General features: G+C 39.5%; 1 protein-coding gene across 2 annotated transcripts in view; it reads left to right on the plus strand.

Annotated features, from left to right (window-relative positions):
* PAFAH1B1 (platelet activating factor acetylhydrolase 1b regulatory subunit 1) overlaps positions 1-17,160 on the plus strand; it is a 92,441-nt gene that overhangs the window by 55,464 nt on the left and 19,817 nt on the right. For both annotated transcript variants that reach the window (XM_008068670.2, XM_008068671.2), the window contains exons 3-5: positions 11,820-11,904; positions 12,161-12,235; positions 14,071-14,277. In XM_008068670.2, the coding sequence (XP_008066861.1) occupies positions 11,820-11,904; positions 12,161-12,235; positions 14,071-14,277 (367 nt within the window). The remainder of the gene's footprint in view (positions 1-11,819; positions 11,905-12,160; positions 12,236-14,070; positions 14,278-17,160) is intronic.

The raw sequence follows: 17,160 nt of genomic DNA on the forward strand, positions 1-17,160 counted from the left end.
TGAGTGGATTGCCTGAACCTGCGGGTTCGAGACCCGCCTGGGCAGCGAGACCTCATCTCTACAATAAATCAGAAAATCATCCTGACTTGGTAGCGCATGCCTGTAATTCCGGCTACTTGGAAGGCTGAGGCGGAGGGATCGCCGGAGCCCAGCAGGCGAGGCTGTGGTGGCCGGGAGCGGCCACTGCACTCCAGTCCAGGCGACAGAGTGAGACTCCAACTCAAAAAAAAAAACAGGTATATATTTTAATTAACTATAAATTTAAATACACATTTAAATATAAACTTTAAAATATATATTATATATATTTTTTGTTGTTGTTTGTTTGTTTGGGTTTTTTTTTTTTTTTTTGAGTTGGAGTCTCATTCTGTCGCCCAGATTGGAGTGCAGTGTCATGCTCTCAGCCACCGCAGCCTTGACCTGCTTGGGCTCAGGCATTCTTCCGCCTCAGCCTTCCAAGTAACTGGAACCACAGGCACATGCCGCCACACCTGGCTAATTTTTTTATTTAGTGTAGAGATGAGATCTCACCAAGTAGCCCAGCTGGTCTCAAACCCCTGGACTCAGGCAATCCTTTCACCTTGGCCTCCCAAAGTGCTGGGTTTACAGGCTTGAGCCACTGCGCCCTGCCAATAAATATGCTGCTTTTACCCAGCTTATGTATTGAGTTTCTGTTGTCTTTTGAACATCAACAGTTTGATATTCCAAAGAATAAAAAGATTAAATATAATACACACTGAGAATACTTTAATCTTTCTTTGCAGACTCAGAAGGCCCTTTATAATTTTTTGCCTCAAGGCAATAATTAGAAATATTAATAATCACTGTATGTGCCCAACAGGTCACTTCCACCATGACAGTGCACCTGCCTATACCATGCTGAGTATTCAGCAGTTTTTGACCAAAAGTGGCATGACCCCCATATCCCAACCTCCCTATTCACCCAATCTTACCTTGAGGGATTTTTTGCTTTTCTGGGTGAAAAAAGCCCTCAAAGAGAAATTGGCAGAAACACTAAAAGGCATCAAAATTGATTAGTTCAAAAGCTGTTTTAAGCAGTAGAAAATGTCTGGGTAGGTGTATTGTATCAAACGGAGAATACTCTGAAAGGTGACTGAAGTTTAAACATGTAAGAATAACTATACAATTTTTTATAAAGTCCAGGGTTTGTTGGTCATAGATATATATAGGCTCAGGCGAGACACACACACACACACACACACATATACATTTTTCATACCTTTAATTACCTTAGTTTTCAGTAAAGTTATTTTTCTCAACAGATTAAGAGGGTAGAGAGGGAAACACAAATAAGGTGAAAAGACTCAAAACTGAACTGTTAGCGTCTGGACGCAGTGACTCATGCCTGTAATTCCAGCACTTTAGTAGGCAGAGGTGAGAGGATTGCCTGAGCCCACGAGTTCGAGACCAGTGGGCAATATGGCAAGACTTGGTCTATACAATAAATCAAAAAATTGGCCGGCATGGTGGCATGGGCCTGTAGTGCTAGTTACTTGGAAGGCTAAGGTAGAAGGTTTAGGTTTAGGCTGCAGTAACTGTGAGCCTGTCACCACACTCCAACCTTGGGTACAGAGTGAGACAAAACAGACAGACAAAAACCTGAACTGTTTGGGGACTGCCCTCTGTTTTATGGTTCCATTAGTCAAGAAATTCACATATGACACTGGACAGTAATATATATTTTTTTATTTGTTTGGTTTTGTTTTTCTAAAAAAAATCTAATGTGTATTTATTTGGTAGATAGTTTTTGTGACTTTTTTGGGTTGAGAATTTAAGTATCAGGATGTTACCTCAGATCCAGATCTTTGGTGAAAAGATTTGGCAAATGACAGGCTAGTATACCAGGTACGTGTTGTTTTGCTTAATGGTGAAGATAAAGGTTCACCCATCTTGAGTTACCTAAATTTCATTCTCCTTTACTTTCTTCTCTGCAAAATCTCATTGTAACATCATGCTTAAATTGTATTTGTCCCAAGACTGGTGTAATAGTTGAATTCTGGACTACCTTTTTGAAGTAGGTATTCATGATGAAGGTTGATAACTCACCCTTTGACAGACAGGGCATATGAGGTTGGAGAGGTATAAGAGCTGTTGCCAGGAACTCATCACATCTGTGCTGCCCTTTCCCTAAAGTCTTAGTGGGGCTATATTGTGTAAAAATTTAAGTTGTGTTACCTGGCTGAGACTTGGTTGATGTCCTCTGGTGGCAGCAGCTTATGGAATGATCCTGTATGTATCTGTCTATGCCCTTGAAATGAATTCTATTCATATTTTTTCCCCAAGACTATGTGTGTAGTTTTATCCTGATGTTTGTCTAAAATTGTGTAACCTGGGTGGTATGATCTGTGTCTTTTGGAGGAGGGCACTAAAGGTGACTTCAGGTGTGCTCTTGATGGAATGAACTTGAGTGCTTGATCCTGCCTGGAATTATCTTCCCAGTGTTCTCATAGCCTTGTAGATATCCTAGATTTATTGGGCCACTGTACCTTTTAGAACAATGTACATTATTTCCATTGCAGTTCTAATTTCTGAATATGCAAATAAGACTTTTCAGTGTACCCCTTTTAATGGGCTTGCTAAGAAAACATCTCAAGATTGTCAACTTTTGACCTATCCTGTTTTTCCTCATATAAACAATGAAATTAAAATATAGAGGCTAGCCGGGCTTGGTGGCTCAGCCTGTAATCCCGCGCTTTGGGAGGCTGAGGTGAGTGAATTGCCTGACCTTGAGGGTTCGAGACCTGCCCGGGAAACTTGGCGAGACCTCATCTCTACAATAAATCAAAAAAATTAGCCGGGCTATGGTAGCGCACGCCTGTAGTTCCAGCTACTTGGAATGCTGAGGCGGAAGGATCGCCGGAGCCCAGCAGGTCGAGGCTGCGGTGGCCGGGAGCGGCCACTGCACTCCAGTCTGGGCGACAGAGTGAGACTCCAACTCAAAAATATATATAGAGAGGGGCTGGGCATGCTGGTTCATACTTGTAATCCCAGCACTTTGGGAGACTGAGCTGGGAGGACTGCTTTAGGGCAGGAGTTTGAGAACAGCTGCTGCAACATAGCAAGAGCCTATTTCTACAAAAAGGAAGTGTAAAAATAAAAATAAAATATTTAGAGATCTCCCAGAATACTTTACCAGCCTTAGAATATTAGAGTACACAGATCGACACTTATTGTTATTTTGTCTTTAAAAGACCCAAGTTTGATTCCCAGTTCCACCACTTACTAGCCAGTTAAACTTTTTCTTTACCTCTGAGAAACAACTCCCACCTCATTCTCCTCTAATGCTTACTGTGTGATTTCTGGTTCAGTTTAAATTTGTAATAGATGCTGGGGACCTTCAAGTATTCTGTTTTTATTTTGTTGATACTATCTGATCTTTTTAAAAGTTATTGTTTGATTAGTAGCTTATAACATTCAGAGTAACTTTTAAAATTTTATGTGTGGTATTGGTGGGGTGTTACTACAACTGAAAAAATTACCCTGAGGGATAAAAAGAACAATGAAGAGAGTGTAGGAAATAAGCTAAATGCTTAAAATTGAATTCTGCCATTTTCATAAACTTGGAATAGTTTAAAACACAAGCAATCTCATTTGTTATTGTTTCAAAGGACAGCAGTGAACTATTGCCACTGTGGTGCTATTCCATATTTAAACCTAGGCTCTGTCTCATTAGGATTTGGATAAAAGCTCTTCATTTTGGTTTTTTGGTTTTAATCATTTTCTGTCATTCTGTACAGGGTTACTGGTTTTGATCTACTCGGAATAATCTGTTACACTTCTGCATAAATTTCTTTTTAATCCTAGTGACTGGTTTCTTTATCTCCTGGGGTTTAATAGATTAAATCACGTGTATGGAGTCTCTTTGATAGATTATTACAAATTTATGCCTTGATATGCACTTGCTTATAATTCACTTCATTTGTTTAAAAAGAGAATAATGTTATATTCTTAGTAAAACTGATGAAAATCAACTCTAGGCCAACAACTGGAATGAGTAGTGAACCCTAGAAGCACCCTTTAGGTTGTTAGAACCAAGAGATTCTTCAGTTTTATTTTTAGTAATGGTTGTACCTCTTGCTAGAATTAAAGGTTCCACATTCACTGCACCAGGTTGTTGGTTTAGATATTGACAGGTGGCACAATGGGACTAGTAGAACTAAAATTGCCTGGACTTCTTTTTAACCCTGTCAAATCACTAACCTGACATATGGCTAGAAGTGTGGCTATGGCTAAAATACATCTAATCTGTATTGACTAGAGTGCTTCTGGGACTGGGCTGTAGATTTTATATAACTTCAGTATCTTTTACAGTTGTCCCAATGGTATCAGACTTGTTTAAACTTCAGCTCTAATTTATAAACTGTATTTTTATATATGTCTTGCTCTCTAGTGGTTTAGTATTAGGATATTATTAATGCCATGTAATACCTCTTTCCCCCCCTAAACTTTCACTTGTTTATGAGGTGCTAATTAGAGGAGCAAGTACCTAAGATGAAAGTTTGTCTTAGTGTTACAGACTTTGTAACCAAACATTTAACCTTCAGTAGATAGAAAGAACCTATCGCTGATACTGTCCTCAAATCTCACTGCTCTGCTCCTCTTCTTCACTGCCAGTATTTTCTGTGCTGATTTGAATCTTTATTGTGGAATGGAGTATCGGGACTGCTTTTAAGTTCTGGAACTATACTTGGTAAATTCAGCAGGGAACAAGTTATTATTAGCTAAATTACTTGGTCACATTTTAGGTTTAGCTTATTTGACTTCCTTTGGATCTTTGTCGTGTTGTTCATTTGCATTTCTTTGAAACTCTTGTTCATTGGCTCCCTGACATCCTTCTTAATTTTCTGACTTTACTAGACTCCTTCACTCCCTTACAGTTTCTTAAATATAGTCCTGTGGTGCATAATGATAATTTTTGTCAATGATAAACCACACACATATAATGGTGATCCCATGAGATTATAAAGGATCTGAAAAATTCCTATTGTCTAGGGTCATTATGGCCCTTTACAACTTTGTAGTGCAATGCATTACTCACATGCTTGTTGTAATGCTGGGATAAACAAACCAGTTGTGCTGCCATTCCTGTAAAAGTATGTCATATAGTACTTAATAATGATACTAAATGACTGTGCTGCTGTTTTATGTATTTACTATATACTATGCAATAAGTCTTCACTTAATGTCACTCATAGGTTCTTAGAAACTACAACTTTAAGCATAATGACATATAACAAAACCAATTTTGCCATAGGCTAATTGATAAAACAAGAGTTAAGTTTCTTTTTTTTTGAGTTGGAGTCTCTGTTGCCCAGCCTGGAGCGCTGCAGCACACTCATGGCCACCACAGCCTTGACCTGCTGGGCTCAGGCGATCCTTCTCCATCAGCCTTCCAAGTAGCGGGAACTACAGGCGTGCACTACCACGTCCAGCTAATTTTTTTGATTTATTGTAGAGACGAAGTCTCGCCAAGTTGTCCAGGCTGGTCTAGAACCCCTGGGCTCAGGCAGTCCTCTTGCCTCAACCTCCCGGAGTGCTGGGATTACAGGCTTGAGCCACTGCGCCCAGCCCAGGAGTTGAGTTTCTACAGCATATTTCATATCACCAAACTTTCAAAGACCAAAACACTTCTAATATTAAATATTTAGATAAATGTGAGCTATACACACACTTTAGAAAAATTAATAAAAACAAATATAATTATTCCAGTTCAGAGTCAAGGATGGTGGAACCTAACTAACCCAGTGGCTTTGGACTCAAGGTGGGAATTGACCGTGGTTAGGACATCACCCCATTCCAGAGTGCACTCAGGCACACCCATACCCACTCAGACTGGAATCATTCAGACATGCCAGTTCACCTAAGGTGCACATTTCTGGGACGTGGGAGGAAACTGGAGTACCTGGAGAAAACCCATGAAGGCATAAGGAGAATGGACAAACTCCTCACAGACAATGGCCCCAGCCGTTAGTCAGTTTTTTTCCTTATCAACATTATAATGAAATGATGTTATTTGAAGACCTGCTGTACTTTTTATTATTTTTGAGTGTACTCCTACTTAAAAAAAAAAAGTTAACTGTAAAACAGCCTCAGGCTCTCAGGAAGTATTCCAGAAAGAGGCATTATTATCATAGGAGATGACAGCTTCATGCATGTTATTGCCCTTGAAGACCTTCTGTTAGGACCAGATGTGAAGGTGAGAGACAGTGATGCTGATGGATCTGATCTGTGTAAGCCTAGATTAATGTGTGTGTTTAGGTCTTAGTTTTTTTTTGGTTTTTTGTTTTTTTTTGAGTCGGAGTTTCACTCTGTCACCCAGACTGGAGTGCAGCAGCCGCTCCTGGCCACCGCAGCCTCGACCTGCTGGGCTCTGGCGATCCTTCCACCTCAGCCTTCCAAGTAGCTGGAACTACAGGCACACGCTACCACACCCGGTCATTTTTGATTTATTGTAGAGATGAGGTCTCGCCAAGTTGCCCAGGTGGGTCTCGAACCCGGCAATCCACTCACTTCAGCCTCCCAAAGGCACGGGATTACAGGCTGAGCCACTGAGCCCGGCTGGTCTTAGTTTTTTTACCAAAAAAGTTTAAAAACTAAAATAAATTTTAAAATAGAAAAAAGCTTATAGAAAAGGATATAAAGAAAGAATACTTTTACTAGCTGTATAATGTTTATTTTAAACTAAGTATTACAAAAGAGTCAAAAAGTTATAAATTAAAAAGTGTATAAAGTATGGGCATGTTGGTGCGTGCCAGTAGTTCCAGCTACTTGGAAGGCTGAGGCGGAAGGATCACCTGAACCCAGCAGGTCAAGGCTGTGGTGACTGGGAGCGTGCCGCTGCCCTCCAGCCTGGGTGACAGAGTGAGTCTCCAACTCAAAAAAAAAAAGTGCATAAAGTTATGGTAAGCTAACCTTAATTTATTATTGAAGAAAAATATTAAAAAAAATAAATTTAGTATGTAAGTGTACAGTGTTATAAAGTCTATAATAGTGTTGTACAGTAATAGGTCTTCACACATACTCAACCACCACTCATTCACTGACTCACCCAGAGCAACTTCCAGTTAGCAAGCTCCACTCATGGCAAGTGCTCTATATATGTGTACCATTTTTTTGTCTTTCATACTATATTTTTACCTTACCTTGTCTATGTTTAGATACGTTTAGGTGTACAGGGTGTTAACAGTCGCCTACAGTATTAAGTGTAGTAACATGCTGAACAAATTTATATACTAAGAGCGGTAAACTATACCATATAGCCTAGGTGTTTAGTAAGCTATACCATCTAGGTTTGTGTAAGTGCACTTTGTAATGTTTGCATTATGATAAAATCGCCAATGGGCCCATTTCTCAGAATGTGTCAATGTTGTGTAGGCTACACATGACTACTGGTATCTGTCAATTTCTGTCATTTGCATTCTATACTCCATTATTCTTCCCATTATACATATTCTTCCTAAATATCTTTCACTTGACTCCCTACTACTTGTTAATTTTCCAAACTCCTTCTTACCTCAGATTTCTCTTGAGCTTTTGACCTGTATATCCAGTTATCTCCCATATCATATAGCTTTGCTTAATATAGCAGCTTATAGCTGCTTCAAGTCAAAAGGTCTAATGTATTAATTATATTTCTACCAGAACTTAGCTTTTTTATACTCCTGTGTTTCCTGTCTAAGTAAATGCTATCCCTATCTACCAGAAATGTATGAGTCATCCATTTCTCCCTTTCTCCCACTTCTGCTCAGGGTACCAAAACAGTAATGCCTAGTGGTTAAAGTATGAATTTCTGAGTCAGACCTGGTTGCAAGAATTTGTATGTAGGGATTTTTAAAAGATCAATATAAATTCACTTTTTAAATATTTATGAAGAAATACGTAAAAATGGAACAACTCTAATTGAGTGAGGGAAAACAGAGTTCTACCTCTCCAGCTACTTAGCTAGTTTCTTCTTCATTTATTTGAGAAATATTGATTGGAATTATTATCTTATTTTACTTCTTGATAGTTTTGTGACCTCAGAAAAATTAATCTTATCAATATATGACTTTGGGGCAGTATACTTTGCTGCCTAATTTAACAGGATGGTTTTAGGATCAAGAGACAATGAATGTTGTGTTTCAAGTTAGATTTTAACAGTTTATAAGAAGTGTAAATATAAAGCACAACTATTTTGAGATGCTGTTTGCACATTTCTTTGTCTTTTTTTTTTTCTGAGTTGGAGTGTCACTCTGTTGTCCAGGCTGGAGTACAGTGGCACACCCCCAGCCACTACACCCTCAGCCTGCTGGGCTCATATGATCCTTCTGCCACAGCCGTCCAAGTATCTGGAACCACGGGCATGTGACACCATGCCCAGCTGATTTTTTTATTTATTATAGAGGCAAGGTCTGGCCAAGTTGCCCAGGCTGTTCTCAAACCCCTGGGCCCAGGCAATCTTCTTGCCTCTGCCTCCCAAGTGCCGAGATTATAGGCATGAGCCACCACGCCCAGCTGTTTGCACATTTTCAGGTGTCTATATCTATGCTATTAATCATGTTTGCCACACATCTTTGCCAAGTAAAGGTGATACAAAGACATTCGTAATTGCTGGTAAGAGTGTAAATTAATATACTCTGGGGAATAGTTTGACTATAACTACCAAAATGTCTTTAAAAATCTATGTATCAAGCTGGGCTTGATGGCTCAGCCTGTAATCCCGCGCCTTTGGGAGGCTGAGGTGAGTGGATTGCCTGAGCCCGTGGGTTTGAGACCTGCCTGGGCAGCGAGACCTCATCTCTAAAATAAATCAAAAAATCAGCTGGGCATGGTAGCACATGCCTGTAATTCCGGCTACTTGGAAGGCTGAGGCAGAAGTATTGCTGGAGCACAGCAGGTCGAGGCTGCGGTGGCCGGGAGCGGCCACTGCACTCCAGTCTGGGCGACAGAGTGAGACTCCAACTCAAAAAACAAACAAAAAAATCTATGTATCAGCCAGGCACAGTGGCTCAAGCTGTAATCCCAGCACTTTGGGAGGCGGAGGCGAGAGGATTGCCTGAGCTTAAGGGTTCGAGACCAGCCTGGGCAAGACCACATCTCTACAATAAATCAAAAAATTAGCTAGGCGTGGTAGCACACATCTGTAGTTCCAGCTACTTGGAAGGCTGAGGCAGAAGGATTACCTGAGCCCAGCAGGTCGAGGCCATGAGCCACTGCACTCCAATCTGGGCAACAGAGACTCCAACTAAAAAACAAACAAAAATAAATAAATAAAAAAATAAAAACCTGTGTATCATTTGACCAAAGTGCTGGGATTACAGGCATGAGCCACTGCACCCAACCTCTCATCAGTACAAAAATTAGCCAGGTGTAGTGGTGTGTACTCTGGAGGCAGAGGTGAAAGGATCATATGAGTCCAAGAGGTCAAGGCTGTGGTGAGCTATGATTTAGCTGCTGTACTTCAACCTGAGCCACAGAGTGAGATCCGAACTCAAAAATAAATTAATAAAATGTCCATTAAGATCATAGTTATTATAGTTAGTGCATGTGTTACACATACATATTATCTATTATATGAGCTTTAGTTTTGTAAGCTGTGTGCTATGTACTCAGGCAGAGTTTCTGGCATTGGGACCTGACCCTGAGATAGGAGTGTAAGCAAAGTAACAACATTAAATATTTACAAATATTATATATGATTTCTTGATATTTTCCTCTTTATTTGCTTGGTATTTGTTTTTTAGATGAAAAGAAGTAGAAAATAAAACTTAGAAATAGATATGTTTTATTTAGCCTCTTGTTTTCTTTATTATTTGGGGATACAGTAGTCCAGCTAAAGGAAATTAATTTTTTGTTGAAGGCTTGTAGTACACACAACACAAAATATTTGATGGAATATCATGAGGGGAGCCATTGCCTTCTTATTTTATATTGACTTGGAAGGTCTAAGTTGAATTATTTGGTGGAAGTTAAAAAGTAGATTTTAGCTCTGTATAAAGAAGGTATTTTGAAATGAATTGAGGTAGCTATTGGTAGAACAGGCCAGAAAGTACAGGCTGTGGTATGAGCAGCACATAGACTCAGAGTCATAATAGCATAAAGAATTTATGCTGGGCACGGTGGCCCAGGCCTATAATCCCAGCAATTGGGGAGGCTGAGGTGAGAGGATTGTCTGAGCCCACGGGTTCAAGCAGTCCTCAGCCTCCCAAAGTGCTGGGGTTACTGGCGCAAACTGCCATACCTGGGATCAAGCAGTCCTCAGCCTCCCAAAGTGCTGGGGTTACAGGCGCGAGCTGCCATACCTGGCAGATTATTTAAATTAACTAAAAATGTTTTAAAGGAAACCCAAGCAACCAATGTTTCTATCATAGTGGGACTAAAGGCTCAAAAAAAATTGAGAGAAAGCTGATTTTCCCTTCTCTGAAAGAATACAAGTTTTTTTTTTTGTTTTTTTTTGTTTTTGAGTTGGAGTCTCACTGTGTCACCCAGACTGGAGTGCAGTGGCCGCTCCTGGCCACCGCAGCCTCGACCTGCTGGGTTTGGCGATCCTTCTGCCTCAGCCTTCCAAGTAGCTGGAACTACAGGCGTGTACTACCACACCCGGCTAATTTTTGATTTTTATTGTAGAGATGAGGTTTTGCCAAGTTGCCCACCCAGGTCTCGAACCCGCGGGCTCAGGCAGTCCACTCACCTCAGCCTCCCAAAGGCTCGGGATTACAGGCTGAGCCACTGAGCCCGGCTAAAGAATACAAGTTGAACAAGTGCTACTAATCCAGAAATTTAAAATACTGGAGAATTTCAATATGATGCTCTAAGGAAATATTAACTGGAACATTTTGGATTTTCAGATTAGAGATGCTGAACCAGTAAGTTTAATGCAAATATTCTGAAAATTAAAATCTGAAGCACATCTATCTGGTCACAGGCATTTTGGATAAGAGATATTCAACCTGTATAGTGCAAGCATGAAAAGGCATCTGCTAATTCAGCTTTTCTAACTTCCGAGTTACAATTCTAAATGAATGTCTCATTCTGTGATAGTATACTAAGTTTATAACTTATGCTCCCTCCCACTCTAATTAAAGTTCTAATATAAAATTGCTTATAATTTTATGGAAACATTTCTCTGCAAAACTGAATTCCAGTTGTCAGTCCTCGAGTATATAACAAGTAGTGAGGGAAGGCTAAATGTAAACATTATCAAAATTGGTTATTATTGTCACAAAGCTATATACTGATATATAGAGTTGCCCACAGCTTGTGAGATAAGCAACTCATTAGAAACTTACAACTATTTTGTTTCTTGTCTAGTGGTTTTTTTTGCTTTTTTTTTTTTTTGAGTTGGAGTCTCACTCTGTTGCCCAGACTGAAGTGCAGTGGCACAGCCACCCCAGCATCAACCTGCTGGGCTATGGCCATCCTTCTGCCTCAGCCTTCTAAGTAGCTGGAACTACAGGCACATGCTACCACACCTGGCTAATTTTTTATTTATTGTAGAGTTATGGGCTCAGACAATCCATTTACCTTGGCCTCCCAAAGTGCTGGTATTAAAGACTAAGCCACCGAGCCCAGCCTTTTTTTTTTTTTTTTTAAAACAAAACTTATAGTTTAAAAAAAAAATCTTATAGCTGAAACCTTGAGTAATGTAATATTATAGATGTACTGTGATAAGGACTAAATGTTCTAGAGGCTTTGCAGGGGTGTCTGTATGATTTGGAAGGTAATGTCTTCAGACTTACGAGATTTTAAATAAAATGTTATTTTCTCAAAATAGAAATGGAAGATTTTTTTAGGAATCATTTGAATTTGTTATCTTGCAGAAATCGAGCTATAGCAGATTATCTTCGTTCAAATGGCTATGAAGAGGCATACTCAGTTTTTAAAAAGGAAGCTGAATTAGATATGGTATGTTTGACTTTGTACAATTACTCATAGTATAATAAATGGTGGATTTTATTCAAGTGTTAATAATTACCAGTCAGCTTTGTTGTTCACAAATCTTGTCATTTGTTTTGGTTTACTTGGTGTTGAACTTGATTTTCACCCCTTTCTTTGTATAATCAGATTTTTAGTAATGTTTGAGCTTAGAGATGCATGGCCTCTGGTTTAAACTATCATAGTTAAGCCATTTTTAAAAAGTTCTCATTTTTTTTTCCTTTAGAATGAAGAATTAGATAAGAAGTATGCTGGTCTTTTGGAGAAAAAATGGACATCTGTTATTAGATTACAAAAGAAGGTAACTAGATATTTTTTCTTTTAAATTAGTTGTATTTAGTATGTGATGTAAACTTTCTGAAAATATTAACGTAAATTATTCTGCATTAATTAATAATTATATCTCATCTTTATTTGCTTTTTCTTTATTTTATTTTAAAGATGTGGAGTACAGTTCTGGGTTAGATACACAAATGTTCATTATGCAGGTACCCTTATTGATCAGGCGTTCCCCCCTCCTCTCCTCCCTGCCCCCCACAGATTCCCACTACTACCAACCCTCCCACCCCTCACTGGCATTTTTGCTACTGCCAGTTCTTTTCTTAGAGTATTACAATAATTGTTCATGGTCCACTTATGAGTGAGAACACGTGATACTCAGTTCTTTGTTTCTGTGTATATCTCACCTTTAAAAGGCAAATAAAAATACATTTTCTATGCTTTCTGAAAACTTACCTAGACAGATAATTGCTGATACTTGATAATTCATTCATCCTGTAGTGCTGACTGGGTTGAATCTGCATGGTCCTGACTTTGAGGAGTTGCTACTGGAAAAACTGATTTATATACTTAGAAGGAAGGAGTGTTGGAGCCAGTGTGTTGCTGGTAAAAGAGCACTAAATTGTGTTCTTAGACAAGTCATTTTGTCTCTGAGTTTTCATCTGTAAAGTGAAGGCAACAAATAATATTCCAGTCCTGAAATATACTTCTGGGCACTATTAGAATAAATAAATAACACTGTTATGAGTTCATCCTTATAAAGTTCTTAGAAAAATGCTTAGTGCATAGTATATATTCAGTAAATACTAGTTTTTATTATTGTTAATATTAGCATATGTAATGTAAATTGGTTTGGAAATAGTTTACTAAGAGTAGCTGCCTTAGAAGGGACCAAGACTTGTTGTCTTGTAATTAGTAGTAGAAGACTCACCAGATGGATGTAAATTGAAATTTTCCTTTGCGTTGAGTAGTTAAGACAATTATACTGGTTTTTTGTGTGTTTTTTTTTTAGTAGGACTCTCACTCTGTTCCCCAGGGTAGAGTGCAGTGGCACGCTCACAGCCACCACAACCTTGACCTGCTGGGCTCAGGTGATTCTTCTGCCTCAGCTTTCCAAGTAGCTAGAGCCACAGATGTGCATGACCACACCCGGCTAATTTTTTGATTTATTGTAGAGACAAGGTCTCACCAAGTTGCCCAGGCTGGTCTTGAAACCCTGGACTCAGGCAATCCTCTCACCTCTACCTCCCAAAGTGCTGGGATTACAAGCATGAGCCACCTCGCCTGGCTTGGATATATATATATATATATATATTTTTTTAGTTTTGTTACACTACTTAGTTTTTTTTTTTTAATGACAAAAAATTTTGATTTTAGAGACATGGTCTGTGTCACCCAGCCTGGAATGCATCAGCATACAGCAGTCATAGCTCACAGCAGTCTCAAAATCCTGAACTCCAGTGATTCTCTCACTTCAGGCTCCCAGATAACTGGGACTAAAGTGTGTGCCATCATGCCCAGTAGATCTTTTTTATGTATATTTTTTTGAAAGATGAGGTCTTACTGTGTTGCCCAGGCTGGTCTTGAACTCCTGGCCTCAAGCAATCCTCCCACCTCAACCTCCCAAATCGTTGCAATTACAGTTGTGAGCCACTGTACCTGACGACACTACTTAGATTTGATGGTAATATAAACAAATTATTTTCATTTAAATCTGACAGATGTTCTGTAAATTACTGAAGTTTTTTTCAAGTATCTTGCATATATGTATGCAAAATAGAGGCAATTTTCAAAATGTCATATATGATATTTTAAAATCTAAATCTACCTATATATAACTGCATGTTCTTTCTCAAGGTCATGGAATTAGAATCCAAGCTAAATGAAGCAAAAGAAGAATTTACATCGGGTGGACCGCTTGGTCAGAAACGAGACCCAAAAGAATGGATTCCCCGTCCACCAGAAAAATATGCATTGAGTGGTCATAGGAGTCCAGTCACTCGAGTCATTTTCCATCCTGTTTTCAGTGTTATGGTCTCTGCTTCAGAGGATGCTACAATTAAGGTAGTTTTTTTGTTAAAAGCAGACTTATACTTAATTGAATGAAAGAAGTAAAAAGATCCTAAAAATGAGGACCTAAGCTGAGGGACAGGTAGAACTCTTTGAAATTAAGTGAATAGTTCTAAACCGTAGACAGAATTAGAATAAAATTTTATCATAACTCATTAGAGGCATGCTATGCTGCCTAGATAAGTTTGATATGGATTTGAGAAAATGCGGTGCTGCTAAGTTATTTTATGGCTGTAGGCCACCTTGTGCTTGAATAATTTTTGTTCTTATAGAATGAAAAGTTTTTGGCTTACTTTTAAGAAGAGGTGATACATGAAAATATTGGTTTACAAAAATAGTAATTTGTGGGGCGAATCTATTTTGCAAAATAATTCAGTAGAGGGGTTTTTTTTTTTGAGTTGGAATCTCATTCTGTCGCACAGGCTGGAGTGCAATGGCACGCTCACGGTCACCCCAGCGTCGACCTGCTGGGCTCCAGTGATCCTTCGACCTCAGCCTTCCAAGTAGCCAGAACTACAGGTGTACACTACCACACCCAGCTAATTTTTTATTTATTGTAGAGACTAGGTCTTGCCAAGTTGCCTGGGCTGGTCTCGAACCTACAGGCTCAGGCAATTCACTCACCTCGGCCTCCCAAAATGCTGGGATTACAGGCTGAGCCACCGAGCTTGGCCAAGGATTCATTTAAATTGAACTCTCCTAGCTGGGCATGGTGGCTCACCCTTGTAATTCCAGCACTTTGGGAGGCAGAGGCGACAGAATTGCCTGAGTCTAGGGGTTCAAGACCAGCCTGGACGACTTGGCGAGACTTCGTCTCTGTAATAAATAAAAATATTATCTGGACATGGTGGCATGTGCCTATGGTCCCAGCTACTTGGAAGGCTGAGACAAAAGGATTGCCTAAGCCCAGCAGGTTGAGGCTGCGGTGGTCATGAGCTTGATTCCTGGGCGGCAGAGTGAACTCCAACTCAAAAAAAATTGTACATTCATTGATGTGTCTAAAATTGGCTTTGGGCAGGGTTTGGTGGCTCAGCCTATAATCCCAGCACTTTGTAAGACCGAGGCGAGTGGATTGCCGGAGCCTACGGGTTCAAGACCAGCCCAGGCAACTTGGCGAGACCTCATTTCTACAATAAATAAAAAATTAGCTGGGTGTGGTTACGCACGCCTATGGTTTCAGCTACTTGGAAGGCTGAGGCAGAAGGATTGCCAGAGCCCAGCAGGTCGACACTAGGGTGGCTATGAGGGTGCCACGCACTCCATCCTGGGCAACGGAGTGAGACTCCAACTCAGAAAAAAAAAAAAATTGACTTTGATTCCAAACTTAACAGTAATCCTCTCCAAGAGTATAGAAGTATAAAAGCTTTTCATTTTATAAGTTATGTAGTTCTCTCATTCTTGAATTTTTCTTAATAAGCTTATACTACATTTTAATGTACTTTTTAAGAAAAAAGGTTTTTTTTTTATTTTTATTTTTTTTGAGTTGGAGTTTCACTCGGTCGCCCAGACTGAAGTGCAGTGGCTGCTCCGGGCCACCACAGCCTCGACGTGCTGGGCTCCGGCGATCCTTCCGCCTCAGCCTTCCAAGTAGCCGGAATTACAGGCATGTACTACCATACGTGGCTGATTTTTTGATTTATGGTAGAGATGAGGTCTCGCTGCCCAGGCGGGTGTCAAACCTGTGGACTCAGGCAATCCACTCATCTCAGCCTCCCAAAGGCGCGGGATTACAGGCTGAGCCACCAAGCCCGGCTAGAAAAAAGTTTTTATAATTGCCTTTTTGATCCAGACACAATAAAATGACATTTGTATAAACACTCTACAGAAAGTTGATAGTTAAAATATCAGTAGGTTTAGGTAGGTTTCTCTATTTTAAGGCTTATTTCAGATTAAATTCCAGATTTTAGGTTTCATTTAGAAAAGTATAACTAAGAAAATATGAGTAGATTGTATATGTCATGTAGTAGCAGTCCAGCATAAAATGCAAGCATGATTTCAATGTGACTATACTTAACCAGTTCTTCAAATTAAACATTGCTTTACATTGTCCTTATATGGTTTCTTTAGTTTCTAAGCCAGTGACTTCCAACCTGGTAATTTATGGGGGCGAGCTGCAGAGTAATTGTAAGGAAGTCTTAAATTCTTAAGTTCATCGTGTATTTCTGTAGGTTAAAATAATCATACGCCTATTACATTAATATATTACCATTTTTTCAAATGGAAGTAGATATACATTTAAATTAATGATTTCATGTTAGTCTTGTTATTGTGTATTGTATATGCTGTTGTGAAGTGTAGGGATGGAGGTAGACATTCTTGAATAGGTGAAAAACCCAGGCTTAATTATTGATTTTGCAGCATTGTTATAAAGGCATTAACAGAACAGTAAATGTGACATCTTAAAACATGTCTATTGAGTCAGTTTTAATGTATTACAAATGAAAGTTTTAAAACTTTTCATTTATAATCATACCACATTTATTTAGATGTGTAGACATGGTTGTTTCATTAATGAAAAGCAGTTATATGTGGTTTCATTAACTTCTTGATTGGATTTATTTTAAAGATACTTTATTTAGTTTCTTTTCTTTGAGTCAGAGTCTCATTCTATCACCTAGGCTGGAGTGCAGTGTCATGCTCACGGCTACTATAGCCTCTACCTGCTGGCTCAGGCAATCCTTCCGCCTCAGCCTTCCAAGTAGCTGGGACTACAGGTTGCACCACCACAACCAGCTAATTTTTTTTTTTTAATTGTAGAGACACGCCAGGCTCAGTGGCTCAGTCTGTAATCCCAGCACTTTGGGAGGCTGAGGTGAATGGATTGCCTGAGCCCGTGGGTTCAAGACCTGCCTGGGCAACTTGGCAAGACCTCATCTC

The sequence above is a fragment of the Carlito syrichta genome, unplaced genomic scaffold, assembly GCF_000164805.1.
Source record: "Carlito syrichta isolate Samal-C Ts95f unplaced genomic scaffold, Tarsius_syrichta-2.0.1 Scaffold311470, whole genome shotgun sequence".
Classification (NCBI taxonomy): Eukaryota; Metazoa; Chordata; class Mammalia; order Primates; family Tarsiidae; genus Carlito; species Carlito syrichta.